The 22,487-nt window shown below is 41.7% G+C and overlaps 1 protein-coding gene and 1 long non-coding RNA gene across 4 annotated transcripts in view; one reads left to right on the top strand and one right to left on the bottom strand.

The window, feature by feature from the left end:
• col5a3a (collagen, type V, alpha 3a) overlaps nt 1-21,989 on the top strand; it is a 49,632-nt gene extending 27,643 nt beyond the window's left edge. Inside the window, exons 25-67 of the mRNA XM_059347318.1 lie at nt 350-403; nt 1,585-1,629; nt 1,991-2,044; nt 2,685-2,729; nt 2,883-2,936; nt 3,045-3,152; nt 3,670-3,723; nt 4,067-4,120; nt 4,209-4,253; nt 4,465-4,518; nt 4,858-4,902; nt 5,089-5,142; nt 5,281-5,334; nt 6,021-6,074; nt 6,191-6,298; nt 6,616-6,705; nt 6,924-6,977; nt 7,169-7,276; nt 7,600-7,707; nt 7,855-7,908; nt 8,116-8,169; nt 8,251-8,358; nt 8,491-8,544; nt 12,239-12,292; nt 14,050-14,103; nt 14,215-14,268; nt 14,366-14,473; nt 14,591-14,644; nt 14,735-14,788; nt 14,984-15,037; nt 15,148-15,201; nt 15,313-15,420; nt 15,686-15,739; nt 15,866-15,919; nt 16,008-16,115; nt 16,201-16,254; nt 16,385-16,420; nt 16,875-16,928; nt 17,029-17,329; nt 17,542-17,654; nt 17,837-17,905; nt 19,014-19,247; nt 19,449-21,989. Coding sequence (XP_059203301.1) covers nt 350-403; nt 1,585-1,629; nt 1,991-2,044; nt 2,685-2,729; nt 2,883-2,936; nt 3,045-3,152; nt 3,670-3,723; nt 4,067-4,120; nt 4,209-4,253; nt 4,465-4,518; nt 4,858-4,902; nt 5,089-5,142; nt 5,281-5,334; nt 6,021-6,074; nt 6,191-6,298; nt 6,616-6,705; nt 6,924-6,977; nt 7,169-7,276; nt 7,600-7,707; nt 7,855-7,908; nt 8,116-8,169; nt 8,251-8,358; nt 8,491-8,544; nt 12,239-12,292; nt 14,050-14,103; nt 14,215-14,268; nt 14,366-14,473; nt 14,591-14,644; nt 14,735-14,788; nt 14,984-15,037; nt 15,148-15,201; nt 15,313-15,420; nt 15,686-15,739; nt 15,866-15,919; nt 16,008-16,115; nt 16,201-16,254; nt 16,385-16,420; nt 16,875-16,928; nt 17,029-17,329; nt 17,542-17,654; nt 17,837-17,905; nt 19,014-19,247; nt 19,449-19,595 — 3,330 coding nt within the window. The 3' untranslated portion in view covers nt 19,596-21,989. The remainder of the gene's footprint in view (nt 1-349; nt 404-1,584; nt 1,630-1,990; nt 2,045-2,684; nt 2,730-2,882; nt 2,937-3,044; nt 3,153-3,669; nt 3,724-4,066; nt 4,121-4,208; nt 4,254-4,464; nt 4,519-4,857; nt 4,903-5,088; nt 5,143-5,280; nt 5,335-6,020; nt 6,075-6,190; nt 6,299-6,615; nt 6,706-6,923; nt 6,978-7,168; nt 7,277-7,599; nt 7,708-7,854; nt 7,909-8,115; nt 8,170-8,250; nt 8,359-8,490; nt 8,545-12,238; nt 12,293-14,049; nt 14,104-14,214; nt 14,269-14,365; nt 14,474-14,590; nt 14,645-14,734; nt 14,789-14,983; nt 15,038-15,147; nt 15,202-15,312; nt 15,421-15,685; nt 15,740-15,865; nt 15,920-16,007; nt 16,116-16,200; nt 16,255-16,384; nt 16,421-16,874; nt 16,929-17,028; nt 17,330-17,541; nt 17,655-17,836; nt 17,906-19,013; nt 19,248-19,448) is intronic.
• LOC131982741 (uncharacterized) lies at nt 310-14,779 on the bottom strand. Of its 3 annotated transcripts, XR_009395420.1 has the most exons (5): nt 14,576-14,779; nt 7,149-7,253; nt 6,156-6,278; nt 518-649; nt 310-398 (listed from the first exon to the last, which is right to left on the bottom strand). It is a non-coding gene; the product is annotated as an uncharacterized LOC131982741 (long non-coding RNA). The 3 variants fall into 3 exon arrangements; XR_009395419.1 differs by lacking the exons at nt 310-398; nt 518-649 and having other exon boundaries at nt 5,870-6,278; XR_009395418.1 differs by lacking the exons at nt 310-398; nt 518-649 and having other exon boundaries at nt 5,870-6,275.
• Nucleotides 21,990-22,487: the final 498 nt, after the last annotated feature.

Here is a 22,487-nt window from a genome sequence, read left to right as displayed (position 1 = left end):
CTTGTGACCCCTGTCATCACATACCCAAGGGAGGCCGGTTGAGCTGGAGAGTACAACACAGCCACTTCTGGCTCCCATTCAGATGAGACAGGCCAAGACAGGAAATCGATACACAAGAAACACACACAGGCAAAATAGACACAAGGGACTACCTCGGCTACCGAGGTATCATGAGGCTAGACTGATAAAAGAAAGAAAAAGTGGACATAGTCATAAATACAATATGCTTGATAGAGGAGCAGCAACGTGGGGAATGTGGTTATAGGCATGAGTTAAGGTGCTACAGTATATCATATCTGAAATATCAGAAGCTCATCTCAGTATTCATACCTGTCTTTGTCCTATACAGGGTGCCCAAGGGAAACTAGGCATGCAGGGGCTACCAGGCATTGATGGCCCTACCGTAAGTACACACAAAAACATGTATGCATGAATGAGCACAAACACATAAACATGCACATATCCATGCATCATTTTGCATATCCAGTAAATATTTACATATCAAAAGAGAGCCTACCGTTGCACCTTCATCAGTCAACTCGGTGCTCAAGTGACAAGGCATCTGGATGACAGCTCCACAACACCAACAGATTTGCGAGAAGAGTCAGCAACACATCCTCTCACAGATTGTTCACCCAGATATTTTTCTCTGGATGGGTAAAAATATACAGAAATGGATACATTTATACTAGCAAAAACTTATACGGGCTACGTAATGATCGCAATGACTACATAAAGAGTCCAAAACCCAGATGACCAGCTTCTACAGCACATATTCCCAACAATGTATTTGTCAAGAAATAAGCCTTTTAATTATGCATGACTGTTAAACATAGAAAACAACGGGACAAACTTATCTCTAATGCAATAATGACAGAAAAAATAATGTCAGATCTCATATTTTATCATATCTCATAGTTTGTTTGTTTTTCAGTACTGTTACTGTTATGTATTTAATATAATATGACATTTCCATAAAACATGTAACTCAGTCAGTGATAGAAAAGATGTCCCTTAAGGAAAAATGTTAGGAACTACTGCTCTACAGTATAGGGTACACATCTAGTAATCAGTTTCCAAATAATAGCTCACACAATGTTATACCAGCAATATATAAACAAACTAGCTGTCTATATATACACATTTGTATTAATACATATTCAACCCAGAAGTGTATTCATCTAAAACAAGAGAGAGGCTAAAATTTGCCAACCTACATGTCCTGTTCTGTGCCCTGCCAGTAGGGGGAAAGCAAGAGGAATTTCTGGAATTGATCCAAAGCAGAATGGCATTTAGAAAAGAATGAAAAATCTTCTTACAGTGTGGCTTTTCCTCATCTGCAATAATTAATTTTAGATTGCAGTCAGACACATTTCAATGAATTTCACTTAATACTCCTTGCATTGTTCTGCAAAGCTTTGTGACACACAATGATATTGTTATGGTGCTTCACTCTCAGTGGCACTGGCATTTCCTTTTTTTCATTCGTTGGTTTCATTGGGAAATTTTTCATCAAGGAGTGATACAATAATGATGTATTTGCGATAGTCTTAACTCGATGGGATTTCTGTTTTCCTGTTTCAGGGTCACCCAGGAAGAGAGGGCCCCGCAGGAGAGAAAGGCATCCAAGTGGGTAACTGCATAGCTTAGGCTTGTCTGCTGCAGAGCCATAGCAAGATATTACACATGCAATATCATGGCGCTTCTTGCAATCTGTTGCACTCACTCACATTAGGTTACAATAATGCTCACTGTTTTCATTATAATCATTGTGTTCCAACAATGTCATCATCTTTATTGTGCAAGAGCATTAGCTCATTAGAGTCAACGGCATGCACTCATCAGCATCATCTTTTCAGTTTGAAAATTGACAATTAAAGACAGGATACAGTGGCTGAGTGCAATGCCTATTTATATCTGATCAGAGAAATGCATTTCTACTTGCTGCTGCTCGTTGCGACTAAAGAAAACTGTGTTTTTTTAAATATAGGGTTTACCAGGCGCTTCGGGGCCTGTGGGGTACCCAGGGACCCGTGGAGTCAAGGTGAGACATAAATGCAGCATGATCTCAGGTGTAATGTCCACTGTGATGTTTATTCCTTCGCACATTTCATTCTGCGAGTACGTCTACGCCTGTGATGGACAAGCTGTTTGAGTCTATGACTGACAGATGACAGGTGGAAGGAAAGCACCTGGGTTCTCAAGGGGACTGCTAACAACAGAGTGGGGAACATTTGATGGATGGGAGAGATGTCAAAGTCTGATAGAGTAGAGCTGTGTGCAGAGGTGTAGAGCAGTCCATTTTGACTGAGTGTGCTTTTGAAATTGAGGAGTAAAAGTGAAGTTATCATGAAATGGCATTCTGTTTGGGGTTTGTTTTTGTCACATTCACACAGCTGGTATTTTATCCGTTAGTTTGGCTCAACATCCTTTAGGGGAAGCCTGACCTTGTTGCAGATGATCAGTATTAAATGAATGTAAGGTCAATAACTACTCAATAACAGAGCAATGTTAGGTCAAGGGAAAATCAATACACACTTATAAATCATTTCACTGTTTTAAGAGGTGGTATTTCTGGAAATGCAGTTATTTTTCTATATGATCTAGTCTTTTCTTAAGAGTAGGATTGTGTGTGATGTTGGATTCTTGGGAAATTAAGTGTTTTTTTAACTTTTTTTCCACAGGGAGCAGATGGAGTTAGGGGTCTAAAGGGGAGCAAAGGAGAGAAGGTGAGTTAAACAGATAGTGGGTCTCCATTCTGTTGTTGTTGTTGTCAGACTGAGGATTGTGACTGGGAGGACACTTGAGGAATTACAATGTAATGATGCCATTTATCATCAAAGTGCTTTCAGTAGACATCTCCTCTCCTCAATGCATCACAGGGAGAAGATGGTTTCCCTGGGTTCAAAGGTGAAATGGGCATCAAGGGAGACAGGGTGAGAGTGCCTGCAAATCACAAGCCTCTGTAGCATTTTCTTTGTTATTTTACATCAGAGTGGAGATAAAATTGTCTCCAACCCTTCTACTCTGATTACCAACTTTAGGGCGATAATGGAGCGAATGGTCCTCGAGGAGAGGATGGACCAGAGGGACCAAAGGGTCAATCAGGACCCTTGGGAGAATCAGGACCTCTTGGCATAGCTGGCGAGAAGGTACTGCTTTTTTTTCTTAAAGATTTCATTAATATTACATGACACGGATAAGACACAGAAGAGGATGACAGGGGGATCAAATAGGCTGCCAAATTATAAGAACTCTTTTCTACAGTAACCTTGCATTGTGCTGCTTCAGCCATTATAATGTGTTCTAGGTGTTAGAAAATAGTAGGGTTACATTTCTCTAGCTCAGTTTTCAGCTGTGATAAAACTGTCTTATTAAAAGGAGTGTCTGAAAATCACTGAAATACTGAACATATGGATTTTAATGCCCTCACATTTATTATATCTGGTAACAGCCCATTCCAAAGGCAAAGCTGCCACCAAACAAGTTTTTAAGCATTAAATCTTTGTCATAAATATATGCATTATTTAAAGATATCCAGCTGTATTGGTGCATGCAAAGTCAGCAGTATGTCATAAAAATCTTAATTAAATGCTCCTCATGCACTTTACTTCTTAATATTTCTGTTTTATTTCTTCCTCCCTTCTCATTCTGCCGGTCTCTCTGCAGGGTAAACTTGGTGTGCCTGGATTGCCAGGATACCCAGGAAGGCAAGGTTCTAAGGTGATTTAGCATTGATGAGCCATCATGATCAGTTAATGTGTCCTCTGGTTCCTTTATCAGAGCTGTAACCAGCAAGATGTGTGTCTTTGGCTGGACTGTTTCCTGTCTGATTAAAAATAAAGGATGATAAATGGCTTATTAAAAAAGGGCTATTTTATTAATAGTTCATTAGTGACATCAATTCATTACGTGTTGATGAATGGTGTATTTAAGGCTGTGTTGGGCTCATGGATTAGATTTGCTTTAATTTGATACAGTAGTTAATTATACGTTAATGAGGCATCAGGGGTGATGTGTGATGAATGGAGGGCTGAGGCTGATTAACCTCTATGTGTGTCTGCAGGGATCACTTGGCTTCCCTGGTGGGGCCGGCGTCCCTGGAGATAAAGGACGAAGGGTGAGGACTACCTTGACATTTTATCAAGTTTCTGACTGCTTCAGAATATTTGTGTGTGGGAGCTGATAAATAATTGTCTCCAATGCAGGGTCCAGCTGGTCAGCCGGGGCCTGGGGGCCAAAGAGGTCCTAATGTGAGTGCACCTATAGGTGCCATTCCTATACCACGATGTTTTCTCAATTTATGAAGCTCTATTTGCTCTAATTAGATACCATCAATTTACCACAACCTGTGGGAGGCACACTGTTACATCACTGCAGTGTTTTCACATCACCAGATGTTTATCTTCCACCCCCAGATGAGTTATGTATGTGCTCATCAAACTGTTGTTTGTTTTCCAATAGGGAGCCCGGGGTGGAAGAGGAGCAAAGGGGCCCACTGGAAAGCCTGGAGAAAAGGTGAGCTTAGGCTAACACACACACAAAAACACGCTGACATAAACACAAACAAAGACATATGTGCATACAGTTACAGACACATCAACACACACCTGGCTGTCTCATAAAGTATGGATGAATGCGCCGACCGAGTTGGAACTGGTTTTTGCTGTTCACTTGGAGATGACAGGCCATCTGGTGCAGTGAGAAGCGACTACTGTCTGGCAGGAGATGCTTCAGTTTACACTCTCACCCTCAAAGACCATCTTGGGACAGCTCAAGATATCTTGGCGGCAGGAAACTAAAAATGTTTGAGTGGCTCATGTTTTTGTACTGTGTTTTTTATTGTCCACCTGGTAGGGTACTGCTGGACAAGACGGTCCCTCAGGATCCACTGGAGAACTGGTAATCCTTTGATTTTTGGATAACACTGTACATACAGTACATAAATATGACAATAGATGAAAAGCCTGAAAAACCCATCTTGGCATCATAGATACTGTCATACTGCCATAAATCCGTGAAGGACAAGTGGCAGAAAACATGACCTGGGGTTAGACAGTTTTGACATAATGTGTTATTATGTTCCAGGGACCCCAAGGACCTCAGGGCAGAAACGGTGAACCAGGCCCTAGAGGCCCTAATGTGAGTGAGCTAAAATGTATTTATAGTGATTACCATAGCATTTAATGTTGTTCATTTCCAACTCATCCCACATTTTATGCTCATGCTATGGTCATGCTCAGTTCATTACAATGATGTAAGGAAATTATTCTCTTTCAGGGTCCACCTGGAAAAGATGGATTGCCAGGTCATCCAGGCCAGAGAGGGGAACCAGTGAGTCACCTTTAATCTCAATAAAGCTTTCTTTTTTTTTTTTTTTTTTTTTAACTCTGTGAGTTTAGTAGTTGAGACAGATAACGTTGTTTATCTGTTTGAAAATGTCAAAGGCACATTTAGAAACCTAATTTAATTTTTTTTTTCACATACGAGTATCATAATCCAAATTATGATCAGGGGCCTTCTTAGCGATTTATGTGTGTGGAAATCAGGCCCATGCACTTCCAGTTTCATAATGATTGAGTATTGATTGAGTGTATGAAACAGAATCAGGCCTGCATGCATCTTTATAAATCTGATAAAAGAATTTGAATGCACATTTCTGTCTTTTTGTGTACATGCAGTTTTAGTTGTGGACCTGTACAGCATGTGGACTGGCAGCTTTGCACTGTTAAGGTGCCCTGAGCAAGGCACCGGTCCCTAACTGCTTGGGGCACTGTGCTGTGGCAACTCATCTTTTTTTCTCTCCACATTTGCTGCATGTGCATGTGTAAATCAAGAAAAATAACAACAGAATGAAAAACGTCAACATGGGAAAAAAGTCGAAAAGCTAAGACACTCAATTACTGAAATCTGAGTACAAGTTGAGAGGCCTCTGCAAAATCTAGTAAAACAACCAGCCATGTCTGCACCCTAATGTTTCAACTCTGAGGTTCACCAAACACACTTGTCCTTTTCTTCAGGGATTCCAAGGCAAAAATGGACCTCCTGGTCCCCCTGGTGTTGTTGGACCACAGGTAAGACGATCAGCCCATAGTAAATTAGTTGACTGTTGAGCACACAGCACACATATTTCAAACGCCAGTTTTAAAAAACACCTGTTTTGCGTGTTGTGTAATTTGCTCGTTTCCAGGGAAAATCTGGGGAGACAGGACCAACTGGAGACAGAGGCCATCCTGGTTCACCGGGATCACCGGGTGAGAATGGATTACCGGGATCTGCTGGAAAGGAGGGTGCCAAGGTGAGTACTTTTCATCATAATGTCAGAATCATAATCACTTATCAGCATCACCTTATTACTGTTATATTAGATAAAGCCTCTAAAACTCTCTCACCAGAGCCTGAATATCTTATCTCTTGGGTCTCATCCTATCCACTAATTTGCTAATAAATAACAGAGGAAACCTTGCGGTGTTGAGTGTATTATGGCTCATAAAAGATAAATGTTCCTTCTTGGTGTGACACGCTGGTTGGTGTGATTTATGACTGCATAAGGGCCTGCTGTCTGCTGGCTACTTGCCTTATATCTAATCATGTGTGTATATGTGTGGTTCCCAGGGAGACCCAGGTCCACCAGGAGCCTCAGGGAAAAGTGGCCCTGCTGGGCTCCAAGGCTTCAGAGGGAGCAGAGGGACCCCTGGTGCAATGGTAACACAAACCTCCATACATCTCACATTTTTACCATCACTCACTGTCAGCATCAGATGCCCATGAAATATGCTGCTTGCATTTAGATCATAAAATCATAGATCATAAAATCGTTTAACGAAAGAGTTTTGCAAATGGAAACTGACTTCACTGATGGTAAATCTTAGAATGGATGTGGTTGTCGTTTGATTGTGAATGCTGTTTATGTGTGTCTCCAGGGTCCTGCGGGTCTGAAGGGAGGAGAGGGCCTACCTGGTGTTGCGGGAGCTATTGTAAGTCTAATTTTTTAAAATTACTTTCCAACCCGCCCCCTGCTCTGTACCGAGCTTCTGCGTTATATAGAAAGCTCGGACATATGAAGCAGGAGGCAGTTACCATGGTGATCACTGATCGTGACCGCCACATTAAATCAAAGAGCGAGTCATGTGACATACTCCCCTCACCTCTCTCTTTTTATGTCCAGGGTGCCACAGGAGAGAGGGGTCCTGACGGGTCGGCTGGCGCTATTGGCCAGCCAGGAAGGCCTGGTGGCGTGGGTCCTGCTGGGCCTATGGGAGAGAAAGGCGAGCCAGTAAGATTTGGCACATTCCTAATTTTGTTTCTAAGGCAACAATATCCATAAATGCACACTGTACCATCACCTCCCACCATTGGGTAATAAACAACATGTGCTCTGGCTTTGGGATGTCTCATTATGAGATGGAGAGCAGAAGAGAGGTGAAGGAGACAAAGAGAAAAGCAGGGAGAAAATATGAATGTGATCAAGCCTGCTTTCTTGGGTGCGAGTTTTCATCCTGGTATGGTGCATTAATCAAAGTGTCATGCTTCTATATGTGGATAATAAGTACTGTAGTTTTTTGCTAGATGTGTGCTCTTCTCCCATCCGTTCCCTAGGGAGAGAAGGGGCCTGTGGGGCCAGCTGGGCGTGATGGGGAACTGGGACCTGTAGGGCTGCCAGGGGCTGCGGGATCTCCTGGGCCTCCAGGAGAGGACGGAGACAAGGTAGCTATATTGGACAGCCAACATGGTCTGCAGCACTTTTGTAAAGTCAATGCTGATTTTTTGACTTGATGTTGTTTGTGTGTGTGTGTGTGTGTGTGTGTGTGTGTGTGTGTGTGTGTGTTCACTAATGTGCATTTGTTTCCACAGGGAGAGACAGGAGGACCAGGTCAGAAGGGCAGCAAGGGAGACAAAGGAGAAGCTGTGAGTGTAGCATGTATACCAATAGTATGAACATCATTAGCTTGCATCACCAGGAGGTAGAGGACAAACTGCCTTGTAATTGCTTTGCAGCAATTCATATTAATAATGTTTTCCTGGACTGTGCATCATCTGGTAAAATAAGCAGATGATTTTTATCAGGTCTTTCCTACACTGAATGTGTATTGAACTGCCCACCTGCTTTTCTAGGGACCCCCGGGACCCTTTGGAATTCAAGGACCTTTGGGCCAACCAGGACTGGCAGTACGTTATCATATACAGTAAAAATTGTACATCATTGTACAATACATTTTTGCAGTGTTAACCTATCTGTGTATCTTTCAGGGTGCAGATGGTGAGCCTGGTCCTCGTGGGCAGCAGGGCATGAACGGGGCGAAAGGAGATGAAGGACACAGAGGCTTTAAGGGGGCATCTGGTCCTTCTGGACTACAGGTGAGAATTACTTTCAATCCAAAAACTGACTTTATCTCGACTGGCTCCTCTGACTTCTCCTTTACACCTCAGCTTATATCTGTTTCCATCTTATGCCTGGGCCTTCATCTCTCACCATGTCTGCATTTGTAGGGAATGCCAGGACCACCAGGGGAGAAGGGAGAGAGCGGGCATGTTGGCTCAATGGTAAGTACTGCTTAGCAATCTCAGCACATACAACACTCATCTCAAGTCCACTGCTGTGTTCGAGTGTCAGTCTCAAGTCTGTTCTCAACACCAGTTTTCTGACATGTTACACTTTGCTTCATGATTGTTACGACTTTGATATTGAATACTGACTTGACTTTTCTTTACTTTTCAAAAGCCTTTCTTCAGTTTCATTCTAGTATCACAGCAGCTCATTGGATCTATTGAAGATAAAATGTGTGCATTTATTAGGAGAAAAACAATGAATTATTGACTAACAATATTTAGGGTGGGATGTAGAGCTTCTGCAAATATTATACATTGACATTTCTGTTTATGTATCTTCGGAACCTCTTTGTAAAGGCATCGGCCTTTAGTGTGAAAGCACCCAATTGTAGAGATAATAAAAATAATTACTTATCTAAGAAGTACTTTATCTAAGAAGCAGATGAAGTTACATTATGTGTAGATAGGGCTGGATGATATGACATAAGTGCAGTCCATTTATATTTACCATGACAATATATATATAAAAACGCTATAAAAAATGGCTATTGTATATATTCTTTAAAAATTGGTTATCAAGACCCTTAATGTTTGGGAGCCACCATATGCGTATTTCAAATAAAAACAATTTCTTTATTTAATTACCAGAAAACATGCTACATTGTGATATATATTTTTATAAGGCTATGAAATTAAACAACTGCAACAATATTATAATAATGATCAGAAGTCTACCATAACACATTGAGTAAATGTGAGAGAAATACTGTAATAAAGCAATTTCACGGTTAATTATTTTACTTAAGATGATGAAAATGTTTCTTTTTATACCCTTCTATAAAAACAAAATAATGTTAATGAAGAGAAATGATAAACCCCTCTGTCTGACCTACTGTTTCCCAAGCCAGTACAATATTGTAAAGACTCAAGGTACCATACAGCATATCAAGTATAGCTACCACTTAAAAAACCCCACAGCTCTTTAAACTTTCAATACTACCACTTTCTTTGTATTTTTTGTTTTTGTGCTGCCTGCTGCTATGTGTCAAACTTGTGAATCAACCATTTTCCTCTGCCGGTAATCATTAACGTTTGCTGCCCTCAAACTACAGGCAGTGGCCTTGAGTGGGGCTGAGTTTTTTCTGGTCCTTGATTAGTCTCAGTGTCATTTAGGCTTCAGTTGCAGAAAGAGGTGTTGACAGATCTTTAGAGTAAAGCCAGTCATGGTTTGGAGCAGTCTAGTTTGAGACTTGAGACAAAAATTAAGATCAATTAAGCTACTCTCCTCCCAGAATACTAAGAGCTGTGTTTCCATTGTAATAGTACTGACACCTAACAATCTAACCAGCTTCATCTGTTGAGTAACTGAGGACAGCTAAATCTGTGATTTCCGAAGAAAATGCAACTTTAAAGCAGACAAATTGACAAATTAGAAAATAGAATATGGTGTAACTAATACTGTTAATGATGATTCTGCTCCAGATAAGTATAGGATAAACCATGCTACTGAGCCATCATGCAGACTTCTGATTCATAGAGTGCAGACATATCACAAACATGACATAATGACTGTTGACAAGTGCTGAGTAGCTGCCAGCTAGTCAACCATATTACTATGGCATATAACAGACATAGGTGTGAATTTGGCTGATATGGCAGAGGTCTCCAAGGTTCCACTTCTCCCTCCTTAGCTTATAAACCCCCACAGTGACATGCAAATGCCTTGTAATGTACTATCTGTTCCTCATTTATGTCAACTATTAATTATCTTAATCACATATTTCAACATCACTGAATGCCAGAGCATCACTGTATAGAAGGTCGCAACTATTCCAAGAAGATTAACAATTCTGTTGCTCCAGTAATATGTAAAAGGTGGAAATATACCTCTCTACAACAGTTTAAAAAATGGAAGGAATTTAAAAAGTCAAAGCAGAATGACAGAGTGGAAATGGAAGAAGGACAAAGACAGTGTCTCCCTTGCAGCTCTAAAACATTTATTCGTACTTATCAGTGTGCAATCAAAGAAGCAAGAAACTTTTCAAAGTGATTTTTTTTTTTTATGAACAACAATCGAATATTTGATCAATTTCAATTTGGTTTTTGCTCTCAACATACCACTGTGACACCTTTGCTTCAGTTCTGGACACTTCTAGTATGGTGGGTCATTTTCATGCTAGTTACATGCATAGTGGCTTTTCAAAATAAACTTTGCATTCTCAGGAAATGGTTAACTTTAGGCAATAAAACCACTTAGCTAAGGCTAGGGTAATGTGACAATGCATCGGTATCCGACAAGTTTAGAGTGAGATGAAAATGAGGTCACAGTTTGTGCTGAATTTAAAAAAAATTACCTGAAGGAATTCCTGAGATATCACATTTCTGAGAGAGAGAAATGGATGGACAACCCAAAAAAATTGATTGACAAAACACATACTTTCCAGTCAACTCATTTTTATTTATTTTCCTCACATTTCTAGGTCTGTTGGAATTGGTTATATATTTCCGTTATCTGAGAAAATTATATCCACAGTAAAGATGGTGAAAAAGAAACCTTTTAAACCTTTAAACTTTTAACAATATCAGCTGATCTTGTCAACGTGTGATGGATGTTCAAGGCTGAAAGTGAATGACAGCAGACCATGACTATGTCGAGGACACAGAATGAGGTCCTGTATGTAAAAGGAAGAAAAGGATAAAATAGAAAAGAGAGAGAGAGTGACAGAGAGGACGCAGTGGAGCAATAGACTGGAAGGAAGGGGCGGGGCACTGATTGTGAGCAGGAAGACGGTGTGACAGCTGCTAATCAGATTAGCCTCAGCCTTGGCTGTCTAATGAGCATCCTCCTTTGTGACAGTCATCTCACAACGCTGTCAACCATGAACACAAGCTCAACAAGATTCTCTATAGCCCCTCTTCTCCACAGCCAGATTAGGGAGGGAATGCATCAGAATGGAACCAAAACAAAAGAGAGAGAGAGAGAGAGAGAGAGAGAGAGAGAGGATGGGAGAGGAGAGAAGAGGAGAGATGCTGAAGACTCGGTGGGGAAGTTTCATTCATGTGTGAGCGTTGCGGATCACAGAATTCTCCCCTCTAATGCTCGAGTATCTCTCCGCCAGAAGGATATGTGTTTCCTCTAGTCCCACACAGTCTCTCTCTGGGCAGATTGTCTGTCTTTCTGTCTCAGTGTCTTTACAACACAAGGCTCCCTCCAAGACTTCAGAGTGATTCAGAGCACAGCTCAACATCTACTCAACTGAAACTGAAGCCGAGCACAGTTAGGATTAATTGCTTGCCGCTCTCTCTTGAGCTGCACAGAAGAGTCAAATCACATGCCGTCACTGTGGCTGAGAGAATATGGTCGTGCACATCACAGGCTAGAGGTTTCTTATTAATAAGAGAGAATAAGATAGAGGGGGTGAAGGAGGAATCAGAGATTGTGTCATATTGAGGGTAATGACCTGTCTGGATGTCTTCATCATGTCACAACGATAATGATCATAGATACTGGGGCCATTGCATAAGCAATCCACCATGGCCTGACTTCTAACGCTCATTTAATTTAGGAGGCGCCAGCCAACCCCCAGCTCACTTTCAGTTTGTATGTCTGTGTGTGCTTTATTGATGCAGTATATCCATATTGGCTGCACTGATATCCTAATGAGTCATTTCATTCCTCTCTCCACAGGGGCCTCCAGGACAGCATGGCCCACGAGGCCCTCAGGGGTCCATCGGCGGAGAGGTAGAGTGCAGCATGACTTTTTGAATTACTTATTTGGTCTGAGATATGAGCATTCCTTTAGTGATATTACCGAGATAAAGAGAACACTCTATAGATGTACAGCTTCTCTCAAGTAAGTAAAAGGAAAGTAACATGCACAATTCAAGCTGTTTATATCAACAAGCTGTTCATAGCCTTTGCCATAACACAAATTCTAAATATTCTGAGCATTAACACTTCAAATCAAAATGCTATGATCATGTTTAATTAGTTGAAACAGGAAATGCACCGGCATGCTTCATTTCACAAGATAATGCTTATCAGTATGATCAGCATTAGTAAATATTATAATTGGTCCCCATCAGATTTTAGATTCTTGCATTTTTAAGATAAATGATTGAGGTTTACAAATATTCATATTTTTTGTTTTTGAAACGTTCTTTGTGAAAATGTATCATTGATGCAAAATCATTATTTTTATTAATTTAACCCTAAGAGACCTGGGGGACAGCCATCGATATCAGCCAACTACTATGTTACTATGTTTCAGAGGCTGCTACAGGTTCCCTTTCAGAGCTAGTGAAATTGTTGGTATTATATACAATTAGATGCCCTTAGGCATCCTTTGGTACCAACCAGGTTATGTTAGCCTGTCAGGAAGGGGGATAAATAATGCTCCAAAGTTAGGCTACATTTTGGCGAGGTAAAGAGATCCCTTGACCTCTGACCTCAAGATGTCTGAGTGAAGTGGGTTCTCCCACTTAATGCTAATCCCATGCTGTCTTTGGCTAAATCTATACAGTTATTTGCATATTCAAGCCTATGATTGCTGCACTGCTTTTCGACAAAAACACCACAACAATAAAACAGCCGTCAGTTTCTGAAGTCCTCAAAACCTCAACTTTCCAAAATTTTAACTGAAGAATAGCTTATCCTTTGGCACCACGTAAACTTCATATCTCCCACCCCCTTATCTCTTCATCCACAGTCTCTTCATATGAACACTTCTTGCCACAGACCCTCCACTACTTTTGAAATTTGAATTATTAAAACAGTATTAGGATGTAATCCATGGGAGAGAGTTATATTTACTGCTCTATGAATCATTAAGAAGTATTAGACTATCATCCCTGAGAGGCAGTTATATTTACCTCTAGTAATGGCTGTCTCTCTGCAGCCTCTCACACCGGTCAATTATTCAGCAGCAAGCTGCGGAAATGTGTATGAGCCACGCTAGTGCTTCATCACAGGAAGCATGGAAATACAGTGGAGCAGAGATGGTGGGATCCATAAATGGATTGATACAGGAATAGGGGAAAAAAGCGAAATGGTGATGAGATAGCATGTGAGGAGAGCAGATGACAACAGGAGCTCAGTTGTAGTTCATGGCTATACTCTCATGTTTGTGCACTCTACCGAAAACATGCTTTTACTGGGTTTGTCTCAAGACACAAAGCACAATACACCGACATATATGCGTGCACGCAAACATGCATGCACATACACAAACAAATAAACAAACTGATTGAGAGGAAAACAGCATCCACACTATTCTGTGACTCAGACACTATCCACATAGCAAACCTGACAGTATTTTTCCTTGTGTTGTGATAATTTTGTTCCAGTTTCAGCATTCTGTGAGCAGAACTGCTGACAAACAACAACAACAAAAATACTGCACCAAGGACTTGATTTTTGAGAAATCAAATGAATATTTCAAACTTGCCCTTGTTTTAAGGATATTTTAGTTCAAGCTGTTCTTTCTCCCCTTGCCACAGGGCCCACCTGGAATGGCTGGAGGAATCGGTCAGCCTGGTCTTGTCGGAGAGAAGGTCAGCATTTCTGTTAGAAGCTTCACACAGAGTGGAATATTGGTTTGTGTTGGTTGCCTTGTGCACATTTGTGCGGTGTGATTTTATTTCATTTCTATTATTATCCATCAGGGTGAGGATGGAGAAGCTGGAAACCCTGGGTCAGCTGGGGAGACTGGCATTCCTGTAAGTTGTGTAACTGCCATCTTTCCTTCCCGTCTTACTTAACCTCATCCTTTCTTCGCCCTGTCATTAATTGTCATTTCATACGCTTGTATCCCAGGGTACTAAAGGCGATGTGGGTGAAAAGGGTGACTCTGGTCCTCCCGGTGCAGCTGGGCCTCCAGGACCCAGAGGAACACCAGGAGAAGATGGATCTAAAGGCAACCTTGTGAGTCTTTGTCTCTCTCGATCAGTCACTTTTTCTTGCTCCGTTTGTCAGGTCAGTCAGTCTGTTATTGCCATGCCATGCATACGATAGTTTTTAACTCACCGTTTGTGGCCACAGGGCCCAATTGGTTTCCCCGGAGATTCTGGACCTCCTGGAGAAGCTGGTGCCAATGTGAGTATTATTGTTGTTACTGTTTTATTATTAATTTCTCATCAACTAATTGTTTGATAATTCCTTCGACATGCCATTTTTTTCATCCAGGGAGTAGATGGTGGACCAGGGCCCAAAGGAGACAGTGGAGAATCTGGCAAAGCAGTAAGCAGTGATATTTCCCCCCACGTCTTGCATGTGTTGACAACACTAGTAGCTTTTGGATGCTTAGCTGAATCAGTGACATAAGGAGGTTTTGCTTTTTTTCACCAGTATGTTTGGATATTCTTGTCAGTGTTTAGTAACTGGGTGGGAATGATTTTTCTGTTTTAACTTAACTCCTTCTTGTGTTCTGTGTAGGGACCCCCAGGAGCCTCTGGAGAGCCAGGTCCTTCAGGACCTCCTGGGCGGAGGGTGAGCTTAACATTTTGTATATGTTTATGCACATGTATATTTAGCTATATGCGTGTTTGTTGGTAGTCAATAGCTCTTGTCATCATGTCAATTGTCTCTCTTACCCTCAGGGTCATATAGGTGCTGCAGGAAAAGAAGGGAAGCAAGGCACTAAGGGAGCTAAGGTAAGGACAATGTTTAGCACTGAGCTATGTGGTTGTGTATGGTGCTTTTAAACATGGTCTGTCTGGTCTATTTGCTCATAATGCCTTGCTGTCTGTGTATCTGCTCTGTAGGGGACGATAGGAACTCAGGGTCCAGTAGGGAAGACAGGCCCAGTGGGTCCTCAGGGCCATCCAGGGAGGTCTGGCCCAGAAGGTCTTCGAGGCATCCCAGGTCCTGCGGTCAGTACACAAAAAAAAGCATTAAAACATTAGTCTAAGAAGAAACCTTGGGAACGGTTTAGAAATGGGCTGCCACTTTAACAAAAAGTAAACTTATGTTGGCATTGCCAATGTTGTTTTGAACAAATGACCACCTCTTGCTGCACACACCCGAATTACAGCCATTGCTGGCATTGCTATCACTGAAATCCAGCTGCTGTGCTGCGTTTCATCATTGCTTCAGCAAACTTTACACTGATCTCTTATTCTTTTGTTTCTTTTCCAGGGTGAACAAGGGTTAAATGGGCCACCAGGACAGAGTGGGCCACCAGGACCAATAGTAAGAGCCATGTATTTGGCTGTTAATGGAAAAGGGGCATTAAAGACATTAATAATAATAAGTCAGGATTCAAACTCAACACACAAAAAGAATCTATATCATTAATGCATCTATCACTGTTAATAGGGGCCACCAGGACTTCCAGGATTAAAAGGAGACCCTGGATACAAGGGAGATAAAGTGAGTGTTTAGCCCATAACAGAGAGAAGATTCTGTACTAGTCTGAACCCTGGGAAACAATGCTGATGGACCATGTTTCTGTCTGCAGGGTCATGGTGGGTTGATCGGTCTAATTGGCCCCCCAGGAGAACTTGGCGAGAAGGGAGACAGAGGCCTGCCAGGTATCCAGGGTACACAAGGGCCTAAAGGAGATGAGGTATATTTAGTTTCAACTTGACACAAACTTCAACACAAAGGAAGTTGAGTTCACTAACGAGATAATATGTTGTCCCTACATCTAGGGTACGTCCGGCTCACCTGGTCCCACTGGCCCTCTGGGACCACCTGGACTGTCAGTAAGTGATGTAGCGGTAGCCATTACCTGATTAAGCTGTTTATTATTTTTCAGATCTATCTTTTTAGACATTTTTCAATTAAATTATCCCTTTATTAGAGTTTTAACTGTCTCCTCTTTTCCACTCTTAGGGCGCACCTGGTGAGAAAGGATCGAAGGGAGAAACGGTAAATTCAGTAATCTGTCTTATTCATACACTGCCATTGCTGCACTCAGACCTCATCCTGGCTAGCATCTGCTTGGAACATATTCTGGAGAAGAGAGAAAAAGTGTTTGTTGGCTTAAATGTACCATGCTTCGTAATCATAAAGCCCTACTGTGTTTACCGCATGTCTTTGGAACTAAAACCCTGCTGTACAGCCACGCTAGTCTTGTGTGTGATTTTTCCTTCGGGCCCTTTTAATAGGATTTGGTTTTGGTGAGTGTGATGTTATGAAAACCACTATAGTGTGTCTTGAGAGCCAAGGCTTTGACCACAGAGTGCTGATGCACACAGCTGGATAATCCTATAAAGCAGCAGCCATATCTGCTTGGATAAAGCTGGGTTTTAGCCAAGTGGCGTGAGAAATGCTCCAGGTGAGACATGAGTGACACAAAGTTTTGTCCTCTTTTGTTCTCCAGGGTATTGTTGGTCCCAGAGGAGATACAGGCCGTGCTGGACCCCCAGGACCCCCTGTGAGTACTGCCAATGATCCACATCCTGGCCTTCTCAGTGCCAGCTATACCCTCTTTCTTTCCTGTTCACCTCTTGCTCAACTCTCTGTGCTACCTGTAGGGACCCCCTGCGACAATGATTGAGCCCCTGCCTATCAGGGAGGGCAGGCGGAAGAGACGAAGACACTCTGATAGGGCAGGAGGTGCAGCCCCATCCAGGGAGGAGGATGTGGATCTGGATACAGAGGAGTTCCTCCAGGGAGATCAGCCTCTAGAGGATGCTGAGGGAATGGAAGAAGTCTTTGCCACCTTATCTTCTATGAAAATAGAAGTGGAGATGATGAGGAGGCCCCTGGGAACTTTTGAGAGCCCCGCTCGGACCTGCAAAGAGCTCATGATGGTCCAACGTGACTACAAAGATGGTTAGCAAAAACATTAACAAGTTATTCCTGTTTCACAACCTTAAACGTTTTATCCAGGAAAAACTGGAACACTTTTCAAATATGCAAAAATCCCCTAACATACACCTTCTTATCATTTTTCCAGCTGCAGGTTATCATCTTGTTACCCACGATGTGTTTATTATATCAACATCTGCTGCTTGATTGATGTCCCTTCTTTATGCACTTTGCAGGAGAGTACTGGATTGATCCTAACCAGGGCTGTCACAAAGACTCCATCAAGGTCTACTGTAACTTCACAGCTGATGGAGAGACATGTCTCTACCCTGACAAGAGGATTGAGAATGTAGGTCTCCAATCTCCTGCTGTCAGACTTTACAAAGCCGATATCGTCATGTTACATCAAAGCACAAATCACTCCCTACATCCCTTGAGCCTAAAATTTTACTCAACATCCTCCCTCTGTGTGTGTGTGTGTGTGTGTGTGTGTGTGTGTGTGTGTGTGTGTGTGTGTGTGTGTGTGTCTAGGTGAAATTAGCAGCATGGAACAAAGAGAAGCCAGGAAGCTGGTACAGCCAATACAGGAAAGGAAAGCAGGTACAAAAAAAATCAAAAACCCCTTCTACCATTAATCTCAGCTGGCTCCAAATGCCAGACACTCTTTTTCAGCTTAATTACTCATCCTAAATGAGAGTGTTTGCATGACACTGAGGTGCAACCATTTAAGTGTGTTCACATAAATGTGTAGGCATGCATGTGTGTCCATCCATGTGCACACGTGTGTATGTGAATGCTTTTAGTTTATTTGTATATTTGCACATTGGTATCAATTTATAAGACCGTGTGCAGTGAAAGAGCTGATTTGATATTGCCAGCAGTTGATTTCAGCAGTCTGGATGACTCACACACAACCACTGCCAGCTCTCTCATTGACTAGCATTCAGGGCAGCACGCTCAGAGCTCCGGCCTTTCATGTGCACCTGATCAGAGGTCTCATAACCCTCTCAGATAATCACAGAGCTGCCAGCACAATTGCAATTCACTGACTTTCTCGCGCAGAGTCCTTGGATCTGCCTAGGTTTTTTTTCTTTCCTTAATTTCCTACTTTACTTTCCTGTCTGTTTCTGGTGCTGAACAGAAGTTGCTGTAACTTTTTCACCCTGGCTTGCGTAAACAACTCATCAGCACAAGCTAGGAGATGTGTAATTTTAGTGATGTAATTAAAATTAGAACTCATATTTATCTGAGGCAGATTATAGGCTCAGATGTGTTTTTCTGCGGCTTTGTCTCTTTGAGAGAAAACCTGTTTTCTGTATTTTATTCTCATCATGTGAGATTTTGTGTAATTTAAGGATAATGCTGTTTTAAGAATGTGTTTGTAGTACATATATTATTTTTTGAGATGTTCTGATACCATTTTATCCCTCCAAATACAAATACCAATTCCTAAACCACCTGAATTCTCGATACCAGTCCATCATTAATTTCAGTCACAACAACAAAGCAGATGATGGAAGTAGCTTACAAGTAAATAAGCTGATAAATAATATGATAACATGGAACCAGATCTGCGCATAGACCTGCATGCTTGCTCATACCCAAATTAGCATTTTAGGCTGTATCATAGGTATTTTCAATACTGGTATCAAAAAAATATTCATCTGTCTATGTAGCACACCAATTCCTATGTATCTGTGTCATCCAGTTCTCCTACAGTGACAGGGATGGGATCCCTGTGCATGTAGTTCAGCTGACCTTCCTGAAACTACTGAGTGCCACGGCAAAGCAAAGCTTCACCTATACCTGCCAGAACTCCGCAGGCTGGTTTGACAGCACCGCCCATTCCTACCAGCATGCAGTCCGCTTCCGGGGCAGCAATGATGAGGAGCTGACACAAGCTAAAAGCCCCTTTATCAGTGCAGTGCATGATGGATGCCAGGTCAGTGCAGGGGTATGCCAGGGGAAGGGACTAGCTGGACAAATCACAATCAGAATGAAACTAATGTCTTCAAAAATTGTGGTACTGTGGTAGCCATTGAATCACTGACTTTTAGAGATTTAGGCCCCCGAGTGGGGGGAGCTAGTTAGTTGTGTTAAGCTAAGCAAATTCTAATCATGGCTTCTAATTTTTCTCTTTCAGTTCCGCAAAGGTCAGGAAAGGACTGTTCTAGAGATTGACTCCCCCTCGGCAGAGCTGCTCCCGATTATAGATGTGGCCCCAGCAGACTTTGGCAACAGCAACCAGAAGTTTGGATTCCAAGTTGGACGAGTATGCTTCAATGGTTAACATCCTGCCAACAACAAACAAAAAAAGACCTGCACAGCAAGTTTTCAGCAAAAGAAACTGGACTTTTACCGCTGCCCCAAGCAATATTTATTATAATATGTTCCTGTATGTGGTGGGATTGAGGTATATTATTTAAGACTCTTCAGCAGCCAATGAAATAGGTTCTGTGGCTTTACGACATTGAGAAGAATGGCAAGAACGAGGACAAGTACCAGTGGGAACAAAGCACATTTACCAAAGGGAAATATTCCAATTAGACATATTTAATTTTAAGTGTTTTTGTTTTCTTTTTCCTCTCACTGTTTGAGTGTGCTGTAAGTGATCCTCCAGAATTGTAAGGACTGCACCACTTCACGATGACCACTTATAAACAAGACAGACCTGTCCGATTGCCGAAAGGACCAGTCTGTCCTTCTGTGGTAGTGTGGGCCAGTTAAGTTGGACTTCTCAGACCTCGGATGAACTAGTTGCTACCTAATGTTTTACAAAGACTGCGACAAAATAAATCAGAGATGTTGTCATACTCATTTGCATGCTCAGATTACACTATAATGACAACTGCATAGCAGTTGTGAACTAGCCTAGCATATTAATTCTGCACAAGTTCCATAATTAATTTCCTGTGAGCAGGAATGATAAATTGTCCTTTTTACCCTTCAACTGCAGTTTGCTCAGTGAATTACCTTGATTAGTATTCAATAGGCGTAGCTAGTTATTGAACCCGACACTTACTTGAACGGATAAGGTTGTTTCCTTTATTGGACTTTTCCCTCCATGGGCTTGATAATAAGCTTTTTGAGCCCTCCATTTTTCCAAGGACTACAGTACTGTACACATCAGCATAACATCCCTTCTACTGTGGTATTTACTTGCTATGACATACCTCAGCATCTAGGTTGGGGATATTTCAGGGCAAGAATTAAGAGCATGCTGATTAAAATGTTCTCTTGTCTCAACTGCAGTTCTTTATACCAAGAGACATTTCACGCATCTCTTGAAAGCATTTTAAATTCACTGACATAACCTGTGTTCACTTTTCTGCCCTACTCAGTGGTTTTGTTTCTGTTTTGTTCATATGTTGAAATTTTGACAGACTACGTTACTGTTTATTTGACATGATTTGCTCTTCAGTGGTGCTAAAGATGATCCTGTTATTTTTGTGTCACTGTGTTTGTGTGTCTCTGTGGGCAGGATTATAGGACTAGAGAGGGAGAGGGTTATTGCTCTTTCAGCAGCACGAAACACCCTCAGAGGCTCGGGACTAGCCTACTGTATTTTTGCACATCTTCTGGCTGGTTGTGCCGATTTCACAGGGCCAGTGAAAGGAGGTTAGGGACAGTCCAGAGCAATGTGGTTGATAGCTTTAAAGGGAAAATCCATCTTCAACTGAATTTATATTGTGTTGTTCCACTGATATTATATAGCAAAGCCATTATCTACAAATACAGACTAGAGGGTGATTTTCACTCCTGTCCCGTCTTACCCTGTTGTCCCAGTACCAAAAAATTCCTTTCTGGTCCCAATGACTCCTGTGCCATCCCATTTCTGTGGAAAGACCAAAAACGCCTTGACTAAAGGGCCCAAAAACATAAATAACGTGTTGGCCAGAGTTCCCTATACTTTTTCTAATGAGGGCCAGCTGCTAGATCCATGTCTCTAACGCATTTTGAGGGCTGGAGTCTTTCGGTATTTATTTATATATAAAAATTGAATGTTACAATGATTTCAATCCCGCCCACTCCTACTGATGAATAGTGAAATTGACTCACATCCAGCCGGAATGCCACAGGAATCTCCCGTTAATTGTGTCATCAAGTAGCATTGTGAGAATCTGATCCATTGTAGATTTTTTAGATTTCTTTCAAAAAGAGCTTCTCATCAGAAATTGCTCTCACATCCTAGCGCCATGTTATTTCATTATTTGCTGTCTGTGTAGCAGCTCTAGGATTTGTTTTTAGATTACATCATTACTACAGTCTGTCTCTGCGTGTCACCTTAAACAGACTTCTTGAACTTAACAAATGGAGCTGTGAAATATTACAGAAATGACATATGTATGTGAATTCTATTTTTTACGGATGATTTTCCCTTTAGCGAATGAGATCCTAATGCTCTGCCTGCCTCCTCCAACTCAAACAGTAGGCTGTGTACCCAGCATGTATAATTTTGCAATTCACTCCCACTGTTCTATTTGTTTCATAGCATTTAAACATTCCAGTAATTAACTCCTCTCCCCCTGTCCCATCCTGTGCTGCCCCTCCTGTGTATAGTGTTTGTTGTACTAATTTTATATACTGTACAGTTATTCTGAGGACTTTATGAGCAGTAACCTGCTGCCTGAATGAAAAAACAAATGTATTTGTCAAAAATTGATGTGCGAATAAAAACAAACAAGAAATCATTCTGTTATCCTCTCCAGACCCAACAGGCGGCTTAGGACAATATCCAGGAGAGCATGTGGCTGTTTGCATTGTCCAGTCAGAGTGTAATACACAAACAAGCCTCTTCATTACCAACTAGTTCTGCAACAATCCCTCAACAAGCTTGCAATCAGCGTCCCCACACAACCGATATAATCAACTCTGATTTGCTCCCCAGTTCATTTATTTCAATTAGCTCTGTTTCAGTCCTCAAGAGGGAAGCCAAGGAGGAGACAGAAGCGAGGGAAGGACGGCTGGTGAGAAGATTAAAGATTAGAAGAGGACAGGTATGAAATGGCTGAGGAGGAGAAGTGCGGCTGTGGAGATTTGGTGAGTTTTCTTAGGTGGAGCTGTTCTAACAGACAAAAAGAAGTCCAATAACTTATTTTTAACCACTGTTTGAATTTCTTGTACCACTTACACATACTCTCTCCATCTGTCTCTTTTTCAACCAACTTATCTCTGTTGCTAC

Source organism: Centropristis striata, chromosome 13, assembly GCF_030273125.1.
Source record: "Centropristis striata isolate RG_2023a ecotype Rhode Island chromosome 13, C.striata_1.0, whole genome shotgun sequence".
In the NCBI taxonomy this organism is placed as follows: Eukaryota; Metazoa; Chordata; class Actinopteri; order Perciformes; family Serranidae; genus Centropristis; species Centropristis striata.
Note: the sequence above shows the minus strand (reverse complement) of the source record. Positions and strands in the feature narration are given on the sequence as shown.